The sequence below is a fragment of the Hemiscyllium ocellatum genome, chromosome 16, assembly GCF_020745735.1.
Source record: "Hemiscyllium ocellatum isolate sHemOce1 chromosome 16, sHemOce1.pat.X.cur, whole genome shotgun sequence".
NCBI lineage: Eukaryota > Metazoa > Chordata > Chondrichthyes > Orectolobiformes > Hemiscylliidae > Hemiscyllium > Hemiscyllium ocellatum.
The window spans coordinates 11,122,962-11,140,525 of NC_083416.1; the positions used below are offsets into that span (position 1 = coordinate 11,122,962).

The 17,564-nt window shown below is 40.1% G+C and overlaps 1 protein-coding gene across 2 annotated transcripts in view; it reads right to left on the reverse strand.

Annotated features, from left to right (window-relative positions):
- clint1a (clathrin interactor 1a) overlaps nt 1-17,564 on the reverse strand; it is a 176,778-nt gene that overhangs the window by 33,049 nt on the left and 126,165 nt on the right. For both annotated transcript variants that reach the window (XM_060837035.1, XM_060837034.1), the window contains exons 6-8: nt 17,181-17,355; nt 8,358-8,586; nt 2,103-2,199 (exon numbers count right to left, since the gene is read on the reverse strand). In XM_060837035.1, coding sequence (XP_060693018.1) covers nt 2,103-2,199; nt 8,358-8,586; nt 17,181-17,355 — 501 coding nt within the window. The remainder of the gene's footprint in view (nt 1-2,102; nt 2,200-8,357; nt 8,587-17,180; nt 17,356-17,564) is intronic.

Genomic DNA, 17,564 nt, shown 5'->3' on the forward strand with positions numbered 1-17,564 from the left:
AAACTACTGGTTGAAGTCACGCTTAGCTTAAAAGGAAAATGATTGTGGTTGGAGGTCAATCATCCGAGTGCCAGAGTATCATTGCAGGCGTTTCTCGTGGTAACATCCAAGGTAAAAACATCGTTACCTGCCTCAATGATTTTCTCTTCATTATATCATCAAAAGACCAGAACAGTAGTAGGCCATTCAACCAACTTATCTGCTCTTCTGTGCGCTCATGACTCATCTTCAATGCCTTTCACATTATATACATATCAATCTCTACTTTCAGCATATATCTATGATCTAGCTTCCACAGCCTTCTGGGGTAGAGAATTCTGTACTTTCACAATGCTCCGAGAAGTGGAGAGGTTCACCAATGATAGTATAATGTTCAGCACAATTCGACATTCTGATGCTAAAGCAGACCATGTCCATATGTAGCAAGATCTGAATAACAATCAGACTTTGTCACATGCTTTGTAGTGTCCCATGGCCAAGAACAAAGCTGACCATTGTCCTGAGACATTTAATGGCATTACGACCACTCCCTCACTATCAACATTCTGGAGGTTAATACTGATCAGGTTCAGGATTGGACAAGCCATTCAAATACTGTAGATACAAAGAATTATCAGAAGGCTTGGAATTTTGTGGCAACTAACTTACAACCTGTTTCCCCAAAGCCCTATGCACCATCTATACGGCACAAGTCAGGAATATGATGGCATACACTCTTGCTTCCCTGGAAAGGTGAAAATTAAAGAAGCTTGAGACCAGTCATAAGAAAGCAGTTTGCATGATTGGCACCGCATCCACCAACTTCAACATTTACTTCTCCATTAAAGCAGCTTCACATAGCTGCTACAAAATGCAGTGCAACAACTCAGGATCCTGCCACCCTCTACCAATAACCAGTGACCTCTACCATCTAAAAGAATAAGGACGAGAGATACGTGGGAGCGCCAACACCTGAAATTTCCACACCAAGCCACTTCTCACTTAGCTGAAATCTATTCAAATTTAAATCTTTAATTAATTAAAAATCAAAATCAAAACCACAATTCTTCCATAGTGGATGTCCCTGCACCACAATGACTGCAGCGTTTCAAGGTGGCAACTCACCCCTTTCTCCAGGGCAGTCAAGCATAGGCAATTAATATAGGCCTAGCCAGCAATGCCACACCTGATGAACAAAAAAAATTGTTCTGAAAATTTGGTGCTAAAACAGAAAAGTGACAAGATTAAAAGCAGATTAAACAGCTTCAAACTAATTAACAAATTACTATTTAAAGTTTAAGCTAGTCTTGAGAAAAAAATACACAAGGTCAGAAATGTCAGCAAAAACAGACTTTTTAAAAAAAAAATCTACGGCAAAGCTGAAGAGGAGTCGGTACATTATTGTATTGATTCTCTTTGTTAAATAATGTTTCTAGAAGCAGAGGCAGAATACAGACATTGAACTGAAACCATCCCCAATGTCTGGTTTATGTCAAATTAAGCTACCTGATCTTCACTCAAGTAGATATCACAAATTTACAGGGTCCTCATGCTGGTCAAAAAGAGGAGGAATACATCATTTAACTGATCTTGGCTGATGTTCTACTTCAACTCTTTCCCCATAGTACCTTCATATCCCTTAATATTTTTCAATTCCAGATGTGGAAAGCAAGGGAAATGAAAAAGAATAGTTAAATTGACAAATGGGTGGACATTTAGAATACCAATGCAAGTGTCTCACAAATGCATTGCCCAATTAGTACTCTGTCGACAACAATCACGAAAACAGACATAAATGTTCCCACTCAGTGCAGATTTTTTTTAAAGAACATGTCTAATTGTTTTCTCCTTTGGCTGGCTACCAGTTTCTTCAGGTAACAAATGTTACTGAGGTATGAAGTTTTAATTAAAAGCAGGGCAGAATTGCTGGAAGCATGTAGCAGGTGCAGTGCCCTGAACAAAACAATGATTGGAAACTGGCAACTGCCCCAATTGCTTTTGGAAAAGGAATAGAAACAGTCAGCTGCTTAGTGAAAATGACTCCAGTAATTTAACTGATCAGCCCTGTTGTTCAGGAAGCAAGCTCTGGTGCATTATCAAAAAAACATCAGTGTCAACATTACCTGTGGAAGCAATCTGACTGGATTCAAATCCTGTGTCAAAGAGTAGGTCTACCAGGTCATTCTTTGAATTGCTCTTAACAGCACTCTGTGCAGAAACCTAGATACAAAAGGAAAGACACTATAAAGAAGCAGTACAACACCAGTGTGGTTGCACGATGATCAGATTTTGCACCCTTTACTGAATTATGAGTACAGAATCTCAAGTATACTGCACTTGCTTGATATTTCGACTTATTATCCAGTGACACAAATTAGACACTAAGAAAAATGTTTTCTGCAAGAATAGTTTTGCTTCTTTTGAAGTTCCAATAGTCTTTTCCAGATTAGGAAAATGTTAAAAATTGCTAGTTTGAGCTGTTATTAGCAGTATTGTTTCATCAGGTGATTAATCCCAAATCAGAATATCAACACCTATTAAAATCAGCAACTTGAGGATTAAGGGTCTAAAATGTCAAACAATGCAAAACAAAAATAGACAGCTCTGCATAAGCTACCCTATCTCAAAGACCACCCTTCTCTCAAAGACCAACATGAAGCTAAATGTTGTATGCTGGGTCTTCAACTTAGCATAGTTTTCAACTCCCAAATTTTTAAAGCTTGCAAATTTTAATAGTGAACTTGCTCTGTGGATTGAAAATGGTTAACTTCTTTATACTTACAAAAAAATCTTCCTGGGTCTAAAGAAGAAGATTACAATTAGTAGAGGAGGCATAAAAAATTCTTTAGCAAACTGATTGCACTTTTATCAACGTCATTTAAAAATGTTAAACTTGACATTCTGATAATATGACAAAGCTCATGCATAACGCCAAGTCATTTAGCAAGGAGCGATAGGATAAACCCTTATGACATTCTACACACTGATGCAATTTACCAACAAAGTTTTAGTACCTGGCATACCAATTAGACACAGTGAAAATAATGATTTCTGAGCGATAGGAAATGTGTTAACACATTTATTCTCGAGCCCAATTCAAAGTACACTGAGGAGCCCGAGGCTTAGTGGACTTTGCATTATGAAATGACTTATTACAAGGAGTTAAGAAAAACTAGTTTTATTTGCATCTACATAAAACAGTAAACAATTGAAAATGTACAAAGTTTAGTGAACTTGTACTTATTAACCCTTGTGAATTTTACGTTATTAGAGGAGGAAAGAATGAAGTTTGTGTGTATTATTCTTTTGCATAAACACTCTGGGAGTAGTCATGGATTCATAGGATAAAGGAAACTATTTCCATTTAGTAGGGAAAATATCCTAAAATAATTTGAAATAATTCTGAAAATCTAGACAACTTCATGGCACCCATGTCACTACATTCCCAATGCAAGTTAACCAATAATTTGACACTGAAGTTTACAATTTGTGCTGAAGCAAATACAACGTCCAGCAGGTAGCAGCAGAGACCACACATTCATTTGATATAAATTGCAAACAGAAAGCCCACAAAGAAATCAAGGCACCATAATTAACACCTCCAATGAGCATACAACGAATTACTCATTCTGCTGTATATAGTAGCCCCTTACTCCAACATATTCTAAAGCATTTATTTCATAATACAAGCACGGGGGCACATTGGATAAAATAGGGCAATAATTGTGAGGCAAAGAAGCCCAACAAAAACTTACACCCCCGCCCACCCCCCCAAAAAAAAGTGAATAATGTAGCAAACATGACTGCAAAAATCTGCCTGTATTTATTTGCTGGTCCTCATAGTTCTATTCTTAAGCAGCTATATCTTTGAAAAACGTTTGTCAACTACGACAAAAAGTGCCTTTTATTCATCAGGGTAGAACAGACGACATAAAATTTAATTGCCAGAGAGGCAATATCAGACTTAGGAGAGGAAGACACAGAACTATCTGGCCCCGAAAGAGCAATTGTGAAATATAACCTGTGAAATTTGATATTCATAGTCTGCAGATTTATAAAGCACAGTTCTATATGGCAGAGAAGCTGAAGAGAACATGACCAGCATTGTTATTTCTGTTTTGTAATTTAGTTCTCATATGACAATCTGAACACTAAACCACTGCTCACCATTAGCGATATTACACCTAGAATTGTACAAATGAAAATACTCACACCAAAGTTTGCAAAGGCAAAATATGTAATTGCATTGCTGTTTCTCCAAATCGGGTTAAACAGGTACAAGAAGAAAATTTCACATAGCTATTATTATACATCATTGAGATTGTGGCGCCAACTCTTAAGAGTAGCATTTGCTGGAACAAATAAGAACGAACAGGAATACCAAAACAAATAAAAACACATGGCATTAACAAAAATGTAGCATTGCACAGGAAAAAAAAAATTGCTGATTGCAGCAATATTGTTTGATGTAATGAAAGATTGATAAAAACTTCAGAAAGCAGTTCGGTTAGACAGGCTTCCTCTGATATTTACCTAGGTCAATTGCACATCAGGCAATAACCTGATTATATAAATTTAGCACTCAAGGGGAATCTCTATGGCTTACTCCTTTTAATCATACCCAAATGTTAACATATTTCATTAATACCAAAAAATACTCTCAATGTTGTTCTCTTAATTTATAAAAAATGCTTTTGTTTTTAAAAAGCAATGACAAATTTCTCAGGAAGCATTGTCAAATATGGTTGCTTATAGCACTGGATGAGAAACCCAAAGGCTGAGAGCTGAAATTCCACAATGGCACATTAGGAAAAAAGAATTCAGCGGTTCTGCTAACTTGAGGACTGTAGAAGAAAAACTATGGCTGAAACTGCCAGACTGTCATAACAACTCTATTTCCTTTTTTAGGATATTCTTTCACATCTTCCGGTCAGACCAGTGTTTATTACCCATCTCTACTTGCCCTTGAGAAGGTGGAGGTAAGCCACCTTCCTGAATCATGGGTATACACACCCACAATGCTATTAGGAAGACCGTCTCAGGATTTTGGCCCACAGTTCAGATGTGATGATACAGTTCCGAATCGGAAATGTTTGTGGCTTGAACAGGAACTTGCAAGTTCCCTGCATCTGCTATCCTTGCCCTTCGAGCTAAAGGTCACAGGTTTGAAAGATGTTGTTCAAGGAACCTTGGTGAGCTGCTGCAGTTCACCTTGAGGATGGTCAAACTGCTACCACTCCGTAATGGTGATAGAGGGAGTGAATGTTAAAGGTTGTGGATGAGGTGCCAAATCGACCACTGAAATTGCACTCATTCAAGTGGAATGTATTCCAGCACAGCCTTGACTTGTGCCTTGTAAATGGAGAACAGGCCTGGAGTTATTCACCGCAGAATTCTGAGCTTGCTTTTATGGGCACAGTGGAGTCTGCACAAGTATGGCTGGTCCAGTTCAGTTTCTGACTAATGTCTTAACAGTCTCAGGGCAACGAGTTAATAGATGCAGCATTGGCATCATCATCCACAACTGGGAACAAGTATACAAAATTAACATGGTCGTATAGATGATGCTTACACTGTGCGAAAAATGAACATACTCCCTTTGTTGTTTGATTCTGCACATTAAGGAACTTCAGGCAAACGACAGCTGTGAGGTGCTGACAAAGGATCAAGGATTTGTTTCAATAGCCACAGGCGAGGTGCTGGAAGACTTAAGGTTGGCTACAATGATGCCACTATTTAAAAACAGTGGTAAGGAAAAGCCAGGGAACTACAGACCATTGAGCCTGACTCCAATGGTGGGCAAGTTGCAGAGAATCCTGAGGGACAGGATGTGTGTGTATTTGGAAAGACAAGGACTGATTAGGGATAGTCACCATGACTTTGTGCGTGGGAAATAGTGTCTCATGAACTTGATCTTTGAAGAAGTTACAAAGTGGACTGATGCAGGTAGAGTGGTGGATGTGATCTACACTGACTTCAGAAAGGTGTTCGACAAGTTTCTTCATGGTGACCAGTGGTGCGCCACAAGGATCAGTGCTGGGTCCACTCCTTTTTGTCATTTATTAAATGATTCGGATGTAAACATAGGAGGTATGGTTAGCAAGTTTGCAGATAACAAAATTGAAGGTGCAGTGCACAGCAAGGAAGGTTACCTCAGAGTAAACTGGGATCTTGATCAGATGGGCAAGTAGGCTGAGAAGGAGCAGATGGAGTTGAATTTAGATAAATCGGAGGTGCTGCATTTTGGAGGGGCAAATCAGGGCAGGACTTACACACTTAATGAAAAGGTCCTGAGGAGTAATGTTGAACAAAGAGACCATGGAGTGCAGGTTCATAGCTCCTTGAAGTAGAGTCACGTGTAGAAAAAAATAGTGAAGGCAGCATTTGATATACTTGCCTTACTTGGTCAGTGCATTGAGTATAGGAGTTGGGATGTCATGTTGCAGCTGTACAGGACATTGGCAAGGCCACTATTGGAATACTGCATGCAATTCTGGTATTCCTGAAAAGGTGTTGTTAAATTTGAAAAGATTTACAAGGACGTTGCCAGGGTTGGAGAGTTTGAACTGTAAGGAGGGGCCGAATAGACTGGGGCTTTTCTTTCCTTTGAGCATTGGAGGCTGATGGACGACCTTATTGAGGTTTATAAAATCATGAGGAGCAGGGGTAGGGTAAATAGTCAAGATTTCTCCCCCCGGGAGGGGGTGGGGGGGTGGGGGAGATTCCAAAGCTAGAGGGCATAGGTTTTAAGGTGAGAGGAGAAAGATTTAAATGGGACTGAAGCAGCAACCTTTTTGCACAGGTGGTACATGTATGAAGTGAGCTGTCTGAGGAAGTGATCTGAAACTGGTACAATTACAACATTTAAAAGGCATCTGGATGGTATATGAATACAAGGGTCGAGGGGGATATGGGCAAAATGCTGGCAAATGGGACTAGACTTATTTAGGGGATATCTTGTCCACATTGACGAGTTGGACTGAAGGGTCAGTTTCTGTGCTATGACTATGATATTGAGAACGAGGTGAGAAGTTAAATATTCTCCCCTATGTTTCACTTACCAAAGGCGTTCACAGCAACAAAACAGCATGAAGGCAAGGAACCTGCCTTGCCACTCAGTGGTAGTTCACATAGCAAGTTCACAGAAAGGGGACAGGAAAAATGTTATCACCTTTCAATAGAAAGCAAAAATAATTTGAGAGTTTGACTTTCATCTTTGGAAATATAATGTGAATTTTTCAAAAGTACATCAAGAATAAAGCAGATGTTAAATTCATCCATGGGACGTGGGTGCTCCAGGCTAGGCCAGCATTCATTGCCTACCCCTAAAATCTCTGGATAAGTGTACTGAGCTGCCTTTTTGAACCACTGCAGTCCTGGGATGTAGAGACATCACAACATTGTTAGGAAAGGAGTTCCAGGATTGTGACCACACAAGTAAATAAATAGCGATATAGTTAAAAATCAGGAGGGGAAATTGCAGATGGTGTGCTACAAGACAAATTTCATTATCTCTTTCGGGTAGAGCAAGCAAGGGCAGAATCTGTGCTGGGTTAGTTGAGAGTTTAACTAGAGAAAGCTGAAGCGAAAATTAAATTTTACCATCCCAGGTTAGTTAATAGCTGACAACCAGAAAGCTAACATCTCCATTTCAAACTACCATCCAATTACACCTACTGCAAAGTGCGTGGAGACAATGGTGGACCAGGAGCTGATGGAGATTTTAACTAAGAACCATGGGCTAAATGGCTTTAAAGTACGATATGGTTTTTCGCATAAGAATTTAATGACTTGGAGAGGTACATATGGCGATCTGTATCTGGTACCTTCAGAAGTTTGGGGGAGGGAACAGAAATTGGAAGGCACATTTTAATTTCTGAAATGTTTCAAAAGCAGACGCAGTCTATTTATATGATATTTCGGGTTTCTAAAAAACATAACCGAACTAATGACTGACTTGCAAAGAAAATTACACATCTGTTATCTTTCATTATAAATGCAACTTTCAAAATGAATATGGAGTCAAAACAAAAATATTGACAGGACTGAAGAAAGTGGGATTTATTGAGCACTAAACAAAAAAAAACCCAAAATTGTAAAAGGATGCTTTCTGCAGAAGAGTTGCTGGATCTGAACATTGCCTCTGCTTTCTTTCCACAGATGGAGGACCTGTTGAGCTTCTTCAGCTATTTATTTTTGATTCATTAAGCAATGCTTTTAAAAAGAGCTGTCATAACAATAATGGGAATAATTGCTTCCTCCTGTGTATTAAAATCCAATAAGTGCTTCAAAGCAAAAGAATAAGTAATCCAACAAAGTATAAATATACCAACTTAGCAAAATGCATTTCTATAAATTTGTATTAAGTAAGTTCCCACCTTTGTAGCAGAGTTTAATTCCTGACTTGTGTTGTCTCCTGTGTAATGGGCTGCAGCGCCAAGATCAACTGTTTTGGAAGGTATGCCAGAACGTTTATGCCGAGTGGTGGTGGTCTCCGAAGCTTGCGTGATGTGGATTGATTTGGTGGTTACTGTCTCCTCTTCATCTTTGTACTCAGACTTTCCAATCTTGCCATTGTTTCTGGGCCTTCTCTCCTCTTCACTATCACTGAGATTTAGAAGTGATAAAAGCATATTAGTGCGAAAAACTGGTGGTACAAGGCAACAGGAAAGGCTAATCACATCGGATATAAAATAAAGCTAAAACTTCAGGCACTGTCAAAATAGAATAGATTTTGCTGTGAATAGATTAACAGTGAAACTTTGAGCACTTGCCATTGTTTATATGCAAATTGACAATTTATAGAAACCATGCACACAGTTAAACATGGAAATTCAGAAGCTGTTTCCAGAGATGTTCCGCTCTTCCAAAAGCTGGGAGAAAATGGAATTTCATCATTTGACTCAACGTTTAAACACAATGGAAAATAAAAGTCTGATACATAATTTGGGGAATTTGGAGTCAACATGGAACAGAACTGGCAGATTTTTGGTTTCTTTCTCCATTTTAGACGTCTAAAGTTAAGTAGTGTAGTGAAAAGGTTAAGAAGATCGCTGACTCAGCTGATTGAGGGCTAGTTATCCGTCAATTACCTGAAGCCTGAATAGGCATTACAGAGGAACCTCGATTATCCAAATACTATTACCCAAAAATTGGATTATTCAAAGGTGATCTCAAGGTCCCAACAGAAATACTACATCAAAGATGTGTTTCCAACAGTGATTGCGTCTTTTGTTTATAATGACTGAACAGTCACCGCTTCCAAATGACTGACTGCCCGCCCCCTCTCTCCCCCCAAGCTTTCCCTGGAGTTCTACACAGGGGTACATCCTAAACCCCCGTTCCACAGATAATCTAACATTGTCTTGTACAGGGCAAAGGTGGAACCTGTCAAAACGTTGCAGTAAAAGGCTATGCGTGCATTATTTGGAGACTTACCCTACAAAGGCAGCTGCAACAGCAGCGTTGTTGTTGAGTGTACAGTCTGGCTGCCCTGAGGTGGGTGGGGGAATGGGTTTGAGGGGGGTAGCGGAATTGAACGGAGTTGTGGGTGGGGGAGGCAGTATTGGACAGGTTTGGGGGGCAGTATTGGACAGGTTTGGGGGGCAGTATTGGACAGGGATGGGGGCAGGGCCTCACGCACTGTGCGCTGCTGCAATCTCCTGATTGGGGAGCAGACTCTAAAAACTGAGCCCCAGAGGAAAGACATTTCATCGATTTTCTGAATAACCCATTATCCGAACGAAATAGTGCCCGCCCATCACGTTCCGATAATAGAGGCTCCCCTGTACTTACTACTAAAGCTCAACTAGTCAGTCATCTCGCTCACCTCAGTTCTATATATGAAAGGATCTGTTGAAAGCACTTATCAGTCAGGAAAAAGAGATCACATTCTGAATGTGAGAGTCTGAGTTATAAAGTTTGGGGAATTTGGAAGAAACATGGGAAGTTGGTGCAGAGGGGAACAGTTGCTTTTTGCTTGCTTTTTTTGGCTCTTAGATTGCAAAGTTTTTTTTGAAAAACAAGATAAATGGAATTCCACAAAGAGAGGCTCAGCACAGTACTGTGACAAAGATGAACCGCAAGTTCACTGGTTGATTTAATCATCCTTTAGCATGATTTCTTTTATTTTAAAAAATAAAGAACTCAGTAATTAAAACAGAGGGGCCAAGCCAGGCAATGTGCTGCAACTGAATGATATGGGAACTGGAGGGCCCCATTGTGGTTCAGAGTGGCTATGTCTGCAGCAAATGTTGGTTGCTTGAAGAACTCTGGCTCAAAGTTAACGAGATGGAGTCTGAGCTATGAAAACTGTGACACATCTGGGAGGGCGAGAATTACCTCGTCACTGTGTTTCATGAGGCAGTTACAAATTGGTGGTATAGTCAACTATGAAGAACATTACCTAAGATTACAAAGGGATCTTGATCAATTGGGCCAACGAACCAAGGAGTGGCAGATGGAGTTTAATTTGGATAAATTCGAGGTGTTGCATTTTGGTAAGACGAACAAGGGCATGATGTATTCAGGTAGGGCCCTGGGTAGTGTTGTGTTGTCAAAGAGACACCCTGTGCAGTTCAGGTACACAATTCTTTGAAAGTTGCATCAAAGGTAGACAGGGTGATTAAGGTGGCGTTTAGCATACTTGCCTTCATTGCTTAAACTTTTGAGTAAATGAGTGGGGATGTCATATTGCAGCTGTACAGGATGTTGGCAAGGCCACTTTTGGAGTACTGTGTACAGTTCTAGTCGCCCTTCTATAGGACAAATATTATTAAGTTGGAAAGGGTTCGAAAAAAATTACCAGGTGTTGCCAGGACTACAGGGTTTCAGTTATAAGAATAGGCTGGGACTTTTTTTAAACTAGAGTATAGCAGGTTGAGAGGTGATCATATTCAAGTTTATAAAATCATGAGGGGTACAGGTAAAACAAATAGTTAAAATGTCTTTTCCCTAGGATGCGGAGTTAATTATGAAATTCCTAAATGTGAAAACAGACCATTTGGCCTATTGTATCCACACCAAATGTCCGAAGTTCCCACGGAAGAAACATACTAAGGGGAGGATGAAACAACCATGGCTGACTAGGGAAGTCAGGGACAGCATCGAAGCAAAAAAAGCATACAATGTGAAGATTAGTGGGAACCAGGGAAGGGAGGATTTAAAAAGCAATACAAAAAAGGGAGAAGCAGATGAAGCATGATAGAAAGCTAGCTGGTATTAAAAGATAGCAAGCACTTTTTTAGATAGTTAAAAGCTAAGAAAAGAGGCAAGACCACTGAAAAATACAGCTGTAGCAGTAGTAGTAATGTGGCACCAAGAAATGGTGGAGAAACTGGAGAGGTATTTTGCATCAGTTTTCACAATGGAAGACACCAGCAGCATTCCAGAATTTCAAGACAGTCAGAGGTGAGTGTTGTGGTGGTGCTGCTGGGAAGCTGAAGGTTTGAAGGTGGATAAATCAGTTTGACCAGTGATTTGACCCAGATTGACTACACCGCAAGTTCTGAAGGAGACAGCTGAGGAGACAGTACAGGCATTCATGTTGATCTTTTAGCAATCACAGGGATGATCCCAGAGAGCTGGGAAACAGTTAATATAACCCCTGTTTAAGAGGGAAGAGAGGCAGAAGACAGAACACGACTTTTTTTTTGAGGTCATCGGATGTGGCTCTTGCTGGCTGCCTACTCATTCACTCAATTTTTTTTTGTCACCTCGTAACTTCCTGTTCCAAAACCGTAAGATGTCCAACTGCTCTTTACAGCCTCATTGCTGGCAAAATCCTGATTAATCTGTGTTTCAATCTTTGCATCTTTCCTGTGGTACAGTATCCAGAATTATCCAGCCAATGCACCGTCACATTTAAAAGATTTAGTACAATCATCTCTGGTCTATCAGCAACTCCAGTCTATCATCATAGTCGAATCTTAGCTAACTACTAGCCTGTGGCAGTCAGTTGTTTAAATTGCTACCCAGGAAGCAGTCCACAATCAGCAGGGAAAATTGGAGTGGAAGTAAAGACTAAGCTATACCAGTAACCCCCATACCTGGACAATGATATTTTAAAGAAAAATGTTAGATGGACTTTTTGGTCATCAAAACATTCAACACCTGTGGTGTTTGGCAAGTTTCTAGATGCAGGTGATTGCTAAGGCCAATCTGCACCCAGAATATTCTGCAGAAAATGAGGAGAATAAAGCAGACACCAGAGCTTAGGATTTCGTATCTGTATTTTCTCCCTCCTTCCCACGTACACTAATTTCCAAAGGTGGGGGGGCGGGGTTCCGCATGGTAGACTAATTAAAGTTAGGTCACATAGAATTCAGGGTGATCTTGCCAACTGGATATGACAGGAGGCAGATATTGGTGGTAGAGGGTTTTTTTGGATTAGAGGCATGTGATCAGCAGCGTTCCACCAGGATCCATTCTGGGTCCTCTCATTTGTCATTTATATAAATGATTTGGATGAGAATATAAAACGCACAGTTTGCATAAGACACTTGAATTGGTTGCATATTACACAGTGAAGTAGTTTTGAGATTACAAAAGGATCTTGATCAAATGGGTCAATGGGCTGAAAAATGGCAGTCGGAGTTCAATCTGGATAAATGCGAGGTATTGCATTTTGGTGCAATGATACAATAAATGGTAGGGCCTTGTGTAATGTTGCAACACAAGAGAGACCTTGGGGTTCAGGTAAATAATTCTTTGAAGTTCGGGTCACATATAAACAGGGTGGTTAAAAAGGCATTTTGCACACTTGCCTTCACTGCTCAATCCCTTGAGTAAAAGGAGTTGGCAGGTCATGTTGAAGTTGTACAGGACATCAGCAAGACCTCTTCTGAAATACTGGGTCCAGCTTCAGTAAGGATACTATTAAGCTAGAGGGGGGTTCAGATGAGATTTACCAGAATGTTGCTAGGTATGAAAGGTTTGAGTTATAAAAAAAGGTTGGGAGGTGTTTTTTTTCCCCACTGGAGTAAAGATAGAGTTAACGGTAGTTGTCTTTTCACTAAAATAGGGGATTTTAAGACGAGGAGGCACATTTTTAATGTGAGGTGAGAGATTTAAAAAAGACAAGAGCAGCAAATTTGTTTGCACAGAGGATGTGGTGGACAGTTCTGTCCTTCCTTTTGCTGTTCATAAGTTTTCAAAGGCAGCTCAAGTGAAAAGGTTGAGCTTCTCTGCATGACGGTGGTAGAATTTGGCTTGTGTAGAATAGAGTAGGTAGAATTATTGTCTATAGACTTCAGTTTGGCAAACTCAAGTCCTCTTCGTGCCCAGATGGATATTTAAAGTCTGCAGAAGGCTATACATCCTCTGACACTTTTGTTGTTAATGTAGACAACTTGAGAGACTGTACTACCAAGTTAAGTGAACTTATCCATTGCGGACAGGTTCTGGTTGTGGTCTGGCTCAAGAAAGTGCTTGCATGGAGCAGGCTGGTATGTGACTTCTAATTTATGATCAACACAGAAAAATGAAGTTGTCACATTCGGTGGAGAACAAATCCATACTAAACTGCACAGTTATCAGCTAAAGAGGACATTGTAAAGATCCCTGGGAACCTCCGTTTTTACTAGAAGTTATTTCAGATTGATCAGTGACTCATCCATGCAATACCTAATTTTGGTGCTGTCACCAGCAAAGTAGGAATTGGAAGGCTTCGATGCCACCACACAGTCCTTTAGAACTTCATTAGTGACTGGGAATCATACAGAAGATACTCCATTATCCAGAAGACATACAAGCACGCAGTCATGAAGCTGTCAAACCATTGTGATCAAGTTTCCTCCGGGTGCTCCGGTTTCCTCCCACAGTCCAAAGATGTGCAGGTCAGGTGAATTGGCCATGCTAAATTGCCCCTAGTGTTAGGTAAGGGGTAAATGTAGGGGTATGGGTGGGTTGCGCTTCGGCAGGTCGGTGTGGACTTGTTGGGCCGAAGGGCCTGTTTCCACACTGTAAGTAATCTAATCTAATCTAATCTAATCTAATCTAAAAGTTCTCAGGGCAGCTGAAGTACCTTCCAATGGCCGCTCTACTGATTGACAGGAGGTTGGCTAGGTCAATAAATGTAAAAGTTAACGTCATATTCTCGGCATTTCTACTGAAACGGTCAAATTGCCAATACTAATGCTTCAATGACATTTCCTGGAAGTGTATTCACACTAAGCAACTGTCACAGTGGCCTCTGGTTTAGCACGGCTGCCTTAAAGCACCAGGGACCCAGCTGTCAGAGTGGAACTGAACCTATCTCCGTGGAGTTTGCACATTCTTCCCCATTCTGCGTGGGTTTCCTCCACAAAGTAGTGCAGGTTAGGTGCATTGGCCTTGCTAAATTATCCAGTGTCCAGGGATGTACAGCCTAGATAGATTAGCCTTGGGAAATGCAAGGTTATGGGTAGGATAGCAGGGTGGGTCGCTCTCTGTAAGGTCAGTATGGGCCTGATGAGCCAGATGGTCTGCTTCCACACTGTAGGGATTCTGTGGCAACAAACTGGGTTGAGATCTTAAGCAGTTCAGTAGGATTCTGTTATACATTTGTCACCAATTTAGATAATTGAAACTTCTCTGCACTTGTTTAGGTGGACAATGGAGGCATTTTTGTAGGATGGTTCCTTGCTTTCACAATTTCAAAGAGCTCAGTGAGCTTCTGAAGCAGGTGCTGATGCTGTAGACCAGAGTTGGGGTGCATCTTTTCCTGGAGCTTTGCCACTAGATAGGAAGGTGATTGTGATCATCATTTCTAACTTTTAGCCATTGATTAGTACTTAATTGCTGGATGAAAGCTGGTTGAGGATGTGATTCAAGTGCACTGCGCATTTTTCCAGTATTTGGGCTTTATTGTCGAAAAACATTGTTCTGCCAACACAGGATTGGTGATGAACCAGTCGTCTAGAGCCCACTGACAGACTTCAGAGCACTGTAGACTCTCTACTAGTCTTCCAGTATCCAGTTTCTTGCCTGTTGGTGGGTTAATTTTAGAAAATGCAGAAAGCTACTTGAATTTGAGGTTGCAATCTCCATTTCAACTGGAAACTTATTACAACTGTTAATACAAACCTGGATTGCAGAACCTAAGTGCAAACATGAGTTTCCAAGTAATACATGTTTGTAAGCACTATATTTATGACAAAATAAAATGCTTTACAAGGACATATTCACTTTCTTAAAGTGATTGCTGGTACAGGTAGCTCTGTCGGCCAATTGTCCTTCAGTCCAAAGCAACTCTCTGCATAGTTTATACACATGTATTTCCACACACCTTGAGCCCTTTGTACATCAAACCATCTGAGCAAACTTTAGCTCAAATATTCAAAAATAATTTTTTTCCACATCGATTAAGTCACTGTATTACAGAAACGTGAAGCAGGAAAGCAGTAAAGGTGAGAAATCAATGCATGTAAATCCTATTCCTGTGCCAAAATAGTTAAAGTTGTAATCAATTGGATATGAAATTAAGAAATAAAAGTTGATGGGCATTAAGGTTTTACACTTTGAAATGAGTTCACTGACTCCCGACTCTCTTATGCAGATAAATGTTCTCTGTTCTTAAAATTCCTTTTTTTTTCAATAATATTCTGCAGATGAGCATTGCTGGCAAGGTCAGAATTTACAGGTACCCCAAGTTTCCTACGTGAGATGAAACTTCTTAAAGCTCGAGACAATACCGTAGGTTTAAGAGATGTATTTAGTTCTGCTTTTATTTTCACATGAAGAGATATTGAGACAGAGGTACCAAGCAGTCTGCTTCAAGCCAATAAAGTTAAAAGCCAGGGAACTGTCTGTGTGAAGTTTGCATATTCTCCCCGTGTCTGCGTGACTTTCCTCCGGATGCTTCAGTTTCCTCCCACAGTCCAAAAATGTGCAGGTTAGGTGGACTGGCCAAGCTAAATTGCCCAAAATGTTAGGTGAAGGGGTAAATGTAGGGGACTGGGTCCGGGTGGGTTGCTCTTCGGAGGGTTACTGTGGACTTGTGGGGCTGAAGGGCCTGTTTCCACACTGTCAGTAATTTAATCTGATCTAATCTTTGAGGCCTTGGCTTGATTTTTTTTTTAGAAGAAAAATTTGAAGAATAGAAGCAGAAGGAATGGGTGGAGTCGGGCTCCCACACACCCATGGTTTCAATTTGGCTTTCAGCAGTTGCTAAGGTCTTGAAGCTGAATGTGGAAGCTATTATTCCTCTCTCTATTACAGTTAAAAGCTGGAGTTCTCTCTGCTGCAAAAATTATTTTACTGAATTTGCCTTTTGCCAAGAGTGTGTTTATGGGATGTTACTAGAGTGGAACGGTTTCTGTTTAGTAATTAAATAGCTATTATTCTGGTCAATTTTCCGAGAGTTAAAATTACATTAATGCTTCTTTCTTTTGTTTGTATTTTAATGGCAGATTAAGAATAAAGTATGCTATGCTTAAAGCAGAAAAGTGTAACCAATCAAATTACATCTGAAACACAGCACCTTGCACTTTTCTTGCAATAAGGTAAAAGTTGGGTCTGGGCTATCTCCTTGATATATTTGAGGGGAGTTTGATGTAGTCCATAATAGCTGGAGTAAATGCAGTGAAGGTTCTTCTTCAGAAGGTACTAACTAAGGATTTCTAGCAGCAATGTCACTAATGATACAGTCCAGTTCAGATAGAGAGAGCCTACATGTGATGATAGTGCCACATACTGCAGTTTTTTTCCTTCCAGGAAATTCTATCAATTGCTGCAGTGCATCATACACATCACATCAGTGAACAATGGTGGTGTGGGTAAGAAATATTTAAAGTGGTAGAAGGAGTGAGCGGTTTTGAATTGGGTAACATCAAACCTCCTCAGTGCTTTTGTATTGTGTCCATTCAGGCAACTCTAGAATATTTATCACTACCATAGTGGGCAGATTTTGTGAAGTTGGGTGAACTACAATAAAATGATCCACTCATGAAACAGCAGAAAATAGTTGGTCCTTTGAGACTCCCACAAGGGACGCCTACAGAATTCTGAGTATCAAGTCAGTGGAATCAGATAATTTTCTCATAATATCACAACAAATTCATAGACATTCTTACTGATATTAGTTTCTCCACCCTCAGAATCCAACTGTCATTTTCCACATCTTAAACATGACTGACATGCAAAAGCCACCCAGAAATATTCCCACAGTTGAAGAAAATCACATAACACATTTGAGATTGATAATGCATTTAAATACACTGTACCTTTCCGGAGAATCATCTTTTTCCTTCTTCCTAAACTTGTTGATTGTGTCATCAATTGTGGTCCCAATTTTATCACTGATCTCCCCTAATTTTTCACTGAATGGGAAAACTCCTCTATTGCCTTTGTCCCAGTCATCATCCCACCTGGACTTTGGCTCAGAATCATACCTATCACCTACATAACAAAGGAGAAAAACAAAAATTAAGCTGATGCCATCTACTTGTCTTAGCATTTACAACAGTTGTCAACATTGGTAATCACTGAATCAGCCTGGATTTGGAGAACCATACTTATCTTTGTAAAAAAATGCACTGCATTTATATCCTTAACCATAAAACAGAAGTTAGGATTGATAACATTCTCAGACCACACCGAATTATGAA